Source organism: Abrus precatorius, unplaced genomic scaffold (genome assembly GCF_003935025.1).
Source record: "Abrus precatorius isolate BTA unplaced genomic scaffold, Abrus_2018 Scaffold3, whole genome shotgun sequence".
NCBI lineage: Eukaryota > Viridiplantae > Streptophyta > Magnoliopsida > Fabales > Fabaceae > Abrus > Abrus precatorius.
Window position 1 is genome coordinate 27,876,783 of NW_020874373.1, and position 8,694 is coordinate 27,885,476.

The window sequence follows — 8,694 nt, forward strand, 5'->3', positions numbered from 1 at the left end:
CTATAGCCAACCTTTACTTCTCGGAGACAGCACATAAATCAAAAAGTTACAACACTATGCACGTCACTTTACTATTATTTTTTAGTTTTAATTTTCCCATATTAATAACTAATGTGATATAATATTATTAAAAATTATATTTTTTTATCAATTTTAATTGATAAAATCCATAATTAATTTATATAATTTTTTATTTTCTAATTATATTTTTCTCTAACATAATTATATCATATTATTTATATTAAAATTAATATAAAAATATAAATATTTTTTCTTTTTTCGTACTGTAGCAATATAATAATATATCAATCATGTGGCTCACATACTTTCTAGGCAACTACCCATCCTGCAAGTTTTGCCCCTTATAAAGCTACTCACTTGTCTGGGATCCATGGCTCTTGAACCTCTCACTCTGAGGTTTTAGAAGCTCAGCAAAGCACCAAAAAAGTTTAGGCCAGAATATATGATATGGGTATGAAAAAGGCTCATGTGCTTTTGCTGCTGGTCATCCTGGTTGTTTCAATTGCAGAGAAACCATCAGTTGTAGAAGGAAGAACGCTTTCCTTAATATCTGGTCAAGGTAATTAGTATTTAGAAATATTCTTAAATTTATTCCCCCTCTTGTTTGTATTGTGCTTGATACGTATTTTATGATTTTAATGTGTGCCTCTTTCTTTTTTATGTGATATAATTGCAGGGTACTCAAAGATTTTTGCAACGCTTGGAGTTGTTTGCAAGTGTTGTGATGGGGTTGGAGGTACCTGTACTAGTACATGGACAGAATCTTGCAATAATCTTCAATGTTTTCCTTGGAAATCACCCTAGTTGTTTCCTTGTATCTTGTCGTTCATTTGCTGTATATTAAGTTTAGGAATATTATATAAATTAAAAATTCAATAGTATGAAGTTTGCTTCTGTTTTGTGTAATGTGAACAGTTTGAATATGTGAAAAAGTTTGAATAGTATCCACATGGTTCTTAATTAGAAACAAGTCGATAGCAATAATATGTGGATATATTATCACCACATGTCGATAATAATTGTAATTTGAAATTAGCTTCTAAATTAATAATTGTTAAGTATTTATCAGTTTTAATTGGTGATAAGGGAAAATTTCGACTCTTCAACTAGGGTTGACTAAGACTTTTAGATTTTAGAAAGATAAGGGTAGGAGGGCTTTCACTGAGGATCATGAGTGATATTTTACTTACCTGAATATGACGAGTGAACAGAGGAAAATTTGTTAAGGGGAAAAGAATAAATGGTATTTCAATTTTTGGTAAATTGAAATGGGGATTTTAATTGTTTCTTCAATTTGTTTGTGACTGAATGAAAATAAGTAAAAATATAAAGTATGAAGCTTCTATTTTCTTTATTTTGGCGTCATGAAATGAAAACTCTTTTCATAATCTGCAAATTTCAATCCTTGAAAATGTATGTGTTTTAAAAAGAACAGTAACTTTGAGGTTTTTCTTGCACTTAAATTGCGTGCCAATATTCTGGACAAAAAGGCAGTAGTTACTTTGAAACTAATTTTGGTAAATAATGAAGAAACACAAAGAAACATAGTTGAACCCAGAAAGAGTAGTACTCGTGAAAGAATGTTGATACCCAGAATGTGTATAATCTTGTGTGCCAGCGTTTTGGCATTGCTATTTGATCACTACAAAGGAATCTTTTAATTGCTTCCTGCTCTCTTCAAGGCTCAATTTGTGGAAAGAAAGTGCTACTTCTTCCCTAATTTGGTGCCTACTTTAATTGCAATTTCAGAAGTATTATTATCATAAGAAATAAAAATAAAAATAAAAATAAAAACTCCCCTAAAATGATATATATCTCTAAACTGAGTAAGATGGTATCTAGAAAGTGAGTTATTCAAGTAGCAAGTTATTTTCCCCTTCACATATCTAACTTTATGCAGGGAAGTTTATACAAAACTGAAGTTTCAAATGAGGGCAATAGTCAAGTCCATATTATTGGAAGAATTTGATGTTGGTACATAGAGAGACGAATTAGCCTTGCATATTTAATTTAGTCTAGTAATTTTCATTCTCTATAATTTAAATTAATTTGAGTTCTAAATTTTGAGGTTTTAGTTTTTATATTTTTATTTATTAAACTTTTTGTTTATATGTATATTCATTCAGTATCGATCTCTATATTTGAAGTTATCTGAATTATTGTCTAGTGAGACCCATGAGGCTAGTAACTCAAAAAATAAGATGAAGTTATTGGATTATCGCATAAATCGAGATTCCTTAACATGGAAGGTATATTCCAGGAATGATAACAATGCACGTGATAAAGGATTTGGGGGGAGAGTTAATTATGCCGAGTGAGCTGGGCATTGGGCACTCATGAGGAGCTTCTTGGGGATTACAGGGCACTACAAGAAATTTGTACTGAGGTATGGCAAGGTAGTTCAACCTTTAATAACGTTAACAAAAAAGAAGAGGAATTTAAATGGACTATTGTGACACGGGATTTCAATAAGTTGAAACAACTCATTACATCAAGTTTCATTTTAACTTTACAAATTTTTCAGAAGTTTTTGAGGTAAAATGTGATGCTTCGGACAGGGGTGTGGGAGTCATGCTCATGCAAGACTGAAAGCCCTATTTTATTTCATTGCCATGTTTATTTATTTGTTTAAGAAACGTGTTAGTAATGGTATCAGAGCCTTCAAATTATTTGATGCTCATATCTTCAGATTTTATTGGCTGGACAGCTGACACGCACCTACCGGAGAGACTGTATCTACAGTCGTCCTTGTCTGAAACAAAGTCACGAACACTTATATTTATTCAGAGCCTAAAGTCTCTGTTGAATGGGGGGATAAATATGATAGTCATTATAAATAAAGTGAGTAAGAGCTATCATAACATTATAAATACAACTACTACACAAACAGCTACAGAACTTTCTTCAATCTACCTAAATTCATCACTCTTTCTACCAAAAGAATGTATCCGTACAGCAGCTCACAAAATTAACAACCTGATTCAATATACCTATGTCCCTGAAGAATAAAAAATAGAGGAATAAGTAGTCCCTCTATTAAGTCCTTACAATGTTTTCAGGAGACACAAGTCTTTTGCCAATAAAGTGAATAGACTCATTCTCAGGAAAAAATCACCCACTAAAGAGTATGTCCAATCCTCCACAATGGACTAGTGTGAAATCAGTGCCTCACCTAAGGAGCAGTATATCAACCTAGAGATTTCTCGAATGTTCATAAACCATTGCAGAGAAGAGGGATATACATCCCTTTATTTTGGAGCTGTCAGGCTAGTCCTATCATTACATAGTAGGAAAATTTTACCTGTTTCTGCTAAGATAGCCTTGTTAGACACCTCCTACATCCGTTATGAACATGCATTGATTGCTACCCTCTTAACCACTTTACATGCTGGAAGTGTTGTTCTTACAATCTTTCTGAACTACAATGTTTTCCTGAAAGATAAAACTCTTCTCACCAGGTTAAAAGTTCAGACCCAATTGTTTGGAGCTGAACAAGTTGAAGAAGCTCTATCTGTAACTCTCCACTACTAGATTATTTATAGACTGCAGAATCATGCACATGATCTGCCAATTCCAGGTGGAGCCCATGATAACATGCTCATAGTCGCAAACAGGGATAAAGATGATATCCCTTCCATTACTCAAATTCCAAGACAAATTTCTAGGGATGAGTTGATCAAACTAATTCCTATAGAATGGACAACAGATTATGAAAAGATCATGCACAACAGTAAATCGATTTAGTCTTTTGATGCTACTTTCAGAAAATTTGTAGATGGTTCTGTCACTACAGTCTTTAAAAAACCTGACGCTGGAAGTAATTTACCATCCAAATGTTTCCAATCTATGATGATCACGCTTGGAGAAGAAGAGGATAGGATTCCTATATACAGCTTTAAAGCTGAAAGCTGATGGTACTCCCATCTATTCAGACAAGTTCGATGGACACTTTTATGTAAGCTTTTAGTAATATCTTTAGAAGTTCAGGCTAACGGTAGCCTGAAACCTTTGTCTCAAGCTAAGGAAGTTTTAAATTGGAAGAGTGAAAACTCCTTAGCTCAGAATAAGATCTTGAGAAAGATGGATTAAAAAATGGACAAGATAGTTGAATCTGTCTAGAAGAATGATGAGAGACTACAACATCTATCAGAAAAGCTTCGCAAATATTATAAAGAGTCTCAAAAGCAAGTAGCCAAGTTAGAGACTGATATTGCAAAGTTTACAGAAGAAAAAAAAAGGACAGAGAAATCAGGAGATTAAAAAATCAACTGCAAGAAATGGATGATATTATTGCAGCCAAACAACAAAATAGGAAAATAGAAATAAATCTCTTTTTTGTTCCATCTCCTGTACAATCAAGTTATTACTCTCCTTTTAGTCCATCTCCTTTTTATCAAGGTACTTCTACAGCACCATCTTATTCTTTACTAGAGATGGAAATAGGCCAGACCGCCTGACAGGAGCCTGTGGTCTAGCTTTTTTAATAAACAAATCAGGCTTAGGCTTTTTTTAAGGCCTGTTTAAGTAAATAAGTCAGGTCTGAGCTGTTTATAAAGTCTGTTAGGCCTGACAGGCCGGCCTGTATAAATATATATATGTATGTATGTATGTATGTATATATATATATATATGATACCAGATAACCCCGAAGTGGATCAAGGGAACAAAAATAAACAAATTAAAAGACTGAAAGGAAAGTAGGCAGTAGCAGGACTACTATATGAAATGCAGAAATTAAAAGTGCAGTATGTAAGTTTAAAGCATAAGAAACTAGAACGGTGGTATAACCAACACAGATCTAGTGAAGGGAGAAGAGAAGAAAGCCGGAACGACGGTAGTCCGAACAGAACCGGCTAAGAGGGAGAAGAGAGAAAAATAACTTGAAAACAGCAAATTTTATTGTAAGATCTCAAAGAAGAAGAAGGCTTACAAGAAATTATCTCTCAGAGCTTCTCTCTCTTAAATCTCTCTTATGTTACTAAATGAAAGGGTACCTCACAATATGGTCGAGGCCTCCTTATAAAGAAAAATTTTGTACTATTTCTACAGTTCCTGTTGGTAACTGGAACTATTTACTACAGTACCAGTTTAAAGATCTTGGATGTCGATGCCAAAACAATCATCTTCATTTTGATCTTCAATATTAGTTTCTTGTTTTGTAGAAGATTCTCCTTCTTCTTGGCTTTGTAAGAGCAGGAGAACATCTTGAAGATTTTTCTTCATTTTCTCTTTGGTGTCGCATCCTGATAAGAAGGCTGCAATTTTGAATTTCTGGTTGAGAAATTGAAATGTTGCCGGGTCTGCTAGATTCAGTAATTTTGGATTTTTTCCAAAATATTCAGCAACTCCTTCCGGACCAGCATGGTTGGCATTGAATTGATTCCACCATTTTACAAAGGAATACCTGTGCAACAAAGGAAGAGTGTCTTCATTTTCTGTTTTGCCATATCTGTATTGCCATGAGAAAACCCATGCTAAGGCAAAATCAGAGAAATATTTGAGATCTGCTGGAATTCTTGATTCTCGCAGATATCTGCCTTTATAAATTATATATCCTTCTTTGACGGGTGTAGGAAGAATTTCTTCAATTGGTCCAAAATAGTCCCACCATTGTAGAAACCAATTTGAAAAATCATAATTCTGATTCCTCTTGAAGTATATCAACCAAGAATGTCGGTTGAGCTTGTTTTGGAGCCAGAAAGTTCTTGTCCATGCATCAATGTAGTCCCAGTAATTATATCCTACTGGGTCAAAGGGTTGGGAAAACTTTTTATAAGAGTTTAAATTTTTTCCAAAAGCTTTTGGAGTTAAGACTTTCAGGATCTGGATTGTTGAATGGGTTATAATTGAAGGATCTTTATGGTCTTTGTAATGTTTAATGGAAACTGAATCTGAATCCACTAAGATAAATTCATAAAATTGTCTGGTTCTATTTGCCGCATAGGGTCTAAAATGGAATCCAGGTGGGAAGACTTTGGTGATAGCTTTGTATGGGTTTTTGTCCCAAAATTCGGGTTCCATTTGAATAACTGAGGAAAATTTTCCTTTGTCTACATAATGGTTAGGATTTGAGGATTTTTGTTTTCCTTTTTGAAGGTCAAGGGTCCCTTCTGTTTTATTTGTATTGGTTATTGTTTTCTGGGTTTGATTAAAAGACTGGAGTATGGTGTTTAGGCTAGCTAATTCTATTTCCATGTCTTCTTCAGAGGCAATATCTGCCCATGATTTATTTGGTAGGCTACTCAAGCTTCCTTGTTGGACGGCTAAGAGCGTATTGATTGGGAGAGCATAATCTGCTTTGGTTTGTCTGGTAGTTTTGACAATAAAATCGGTCTTTTTGGAGGATTCTTTTGGAGTTCCAGATTGCTGTGTTGATGACTCAACAATTTGGATTGCCTTTTGAGTCGATGACTCAATGGGGGTAGATGACCCAGAAGAAGAGGTTTTTGAATCTGCAGAAGCAGATTGTGGTTTTGATTTATTTAGAGTCAGGGCTAACTTGACTTTGCCGCCTCTGGTGGTTCCTCCCCTGAAAGGGGTAATTGCCTTTCTAGGCATGTTACTTATCCTGTAAATATTCACGGGTAAGATAATCAGGAAGAGAGTTTGAAGTGCCTTTGAGATACTCAATGTCAAAATCAAAAACACTTAAAATTGCTTGCCATCTTGCAAAAATTTGTTTCGAGGCAAGATTTTTAACATCTTTTTGTAAGATTTCTTTGGCAGACTTGCAGTTCACTCTGATTAAGAATTTTTGATTTAATAAATCAGATTGAAATTTTGAAACACATAAAACAATTGCCAAAACTTCTTTTTTAACAGTAGAATAATTCTGTTGTGCAGAATTTCAATGTTTTGAAGTGTATGCAATGATATGCTCATCAGACTCGATTTTTTGTTTTAGGATACCTCCATAACCTATGTCTGAGGCATCAGTTTCAACAATTTTGAAGGCTTGGGGGATAGGAAGATATAAGCAATTTATCTTCCTGACTTTATTTTTAATTTCTTTGACGACATTGGTATGAACATCAGTCCAAGAGGGAGGATTCTTCTTAAGCCTATCATGTAAAGGCTTGATGATGTTATTTAGGTGGGGGATGAAATCTCCTACGTAATTGAGACATCCCAAAAACCTTTGTAATTGGGTTTTATCAAGAATTCTGTCAGGAAATTTATCAGCAAATTCAATGGACCTACTGATAGGAATAATGGTACCTTGGTGGATATTATGTCCAAGGAATCTGACATTGGTTTGAAAGAGACTAATTTTTGATTTTGAAACGGCAAGACCGTTTTGTTTAATAACATTGATAAAAACATTTATATGTTTAAAATGCTGATCAATGGATTGAGAAAAAATTAAAACATCGTCAATGTAGACTTTTACGCTCTTTCTCTCGCATTTCCTTTCGCTCTGGCTCCAGTTCTTCATCCTCCTCTCCTACTAAAACCAATCTCTTTGATGACCAGGAGAAACATTCTCCTGAAATCACACCCAAACACAATCTCTTTGACGAAGAAGTTCATTTTGAAGAGATAAATCAGAGTATGGATGACAGGACCATCCTAGTCATTCCTCAGGATACATTATATGTTCCTGAAGACCAACCCAAGAAAAACAATTCTGATTATATTATCAAGACTGTTGAAAATAATATCCCTTTAGGAAAAGGTATAGGAGAAGAATTTCATCTCCTGTCTAAATCCTCCCTCAATGATCATAAGAGAAAATACAAATACCTTCACATAGGATGTGTTCAGGTAGCAATTAAACCTTTGATAGACATAGGCATAGATGTTGTTGTCTTAATTTGTCTAAGAGATATTCGTCATAATAAGTTTGATGATTCTCTTATAGGAACAGTTGAAACCAGTCTCGGGAAAGGTCCTATTTACTTTAACTGTTTCCCCAACAAAATTGTGAGTCTTATGGATGAACACATTCTCGACTCCTTGTTTCTCAATATTTGCTTTCATGGGTTAGATATGAAAGAGGGATCTATTCCCGCAGTCTTAATCTATAGGATTCAGTATAAGGTCATGAACTCTTGTGCTTCTAAAGTCCTTCTTAAGCCTCAAAAAGGAGAAACTACTTTGTTTATTACTGATATAACAAAGGCCAATGTTTCTCTACCTAGAATTATCAAATGGGATGAGGTTACTCTCCCAGAAAAATAGGTCATGGATAAAGCCTCACCCAGTGTTCCTCGTCCTGCTCCTCAAATACAGGATATCTCACAGGACAATTCTGGAAAGGTTGAAATAACATTTGATAGGAGAAACTCTTTCTCCTCAAGGATCGATGCTTATAGTAATTGATCTGACTTTGTCTCTGCTAGAAGATCCTTTTCTTCTAGATCTTATATAAGGCCTGATATTCCTAGGTCTGTTAATCATGACCCCTCTCTAAATCTTCAAGGTTTAGATACTTCTTCTAGGATTCCTAAAAATGTTTACCAGACTTCTGAAAAGGAAGATGAAAATCAGAGTATCCAATCTCTAACTTACTCTTCCCTTAACGAGTCTTATGATGTTATTTCATAAATTCATTATAGATAAGGAAACCCTTAGGAAAGATATCTACTCTGAGGAATGGAAACCTCAAAGAGAGTGGTTCTTTCAAAATTATAGGGAAAAAAATAGGTCTGATATCCAAGAGAAATTCTACCA

The 8,694-nt window shown here is 34.4% G+C and overlaps 1 protein-coding gene across 2 annotated transcripts; it reads left to right on the forward strand.

Moving 5' to 3' along the window:
* The first annotated feature begins 340 nt into the window (after positions 1–340).
* Positions 341–4,682, forward strand: LOC113863423. 2 transcript variants are annotated; one of them, XM_027496994.1, is made up of 3 exons: positions 341–580; positions 698–757; positions 2,282–4,682. In XM_027496994.1, the coding sequence occupies exons 1-3, from the start codon at positions 469–471 to the stop codon at positions 2,359–2,361; spliced, it is 252 nt and encodes an 83-aa protein (XP_027352795.1). In that variant the 5' UTR covers positions 341–468; the 3' UTR covers positions 2,362–4,682. The 2 variants fall into 2 exon arrangements, with proteins under 2 accessions (XP_027352795.1, XP_027352796.1); XM_027496995.1 differs by lacking the exon at positions 2,282–4,682 and having other exon boundaries at positions 345–580; positions 698–1,777.
* The last annotated feature ends 4,012 nt before the right edge of the window (positions 4,683–8,694 follow it).

Coding starts and splice junctions, on each gene's coding strand:
- LOC113863423 (XM_027496994.1), top strand. CDS start 469: ATGGGTATGAAAAAGGCTCATGTGCTTTTGCTGCTGGTCATCCTGGTT. Junction 581..697: donor TTCCTTAATATCTGGTCAAG/GTAATTAGTATT, acceptor ATATAATTGCAG/GGTACTCAAAGATTTTTGCA. Junction 758..2,281: donor GTGTTGTGATGGGGTTGGAG/GTACCTGTACTA, acceptor GGTATATTCCAG/GAATGATAACAATGCACGTG.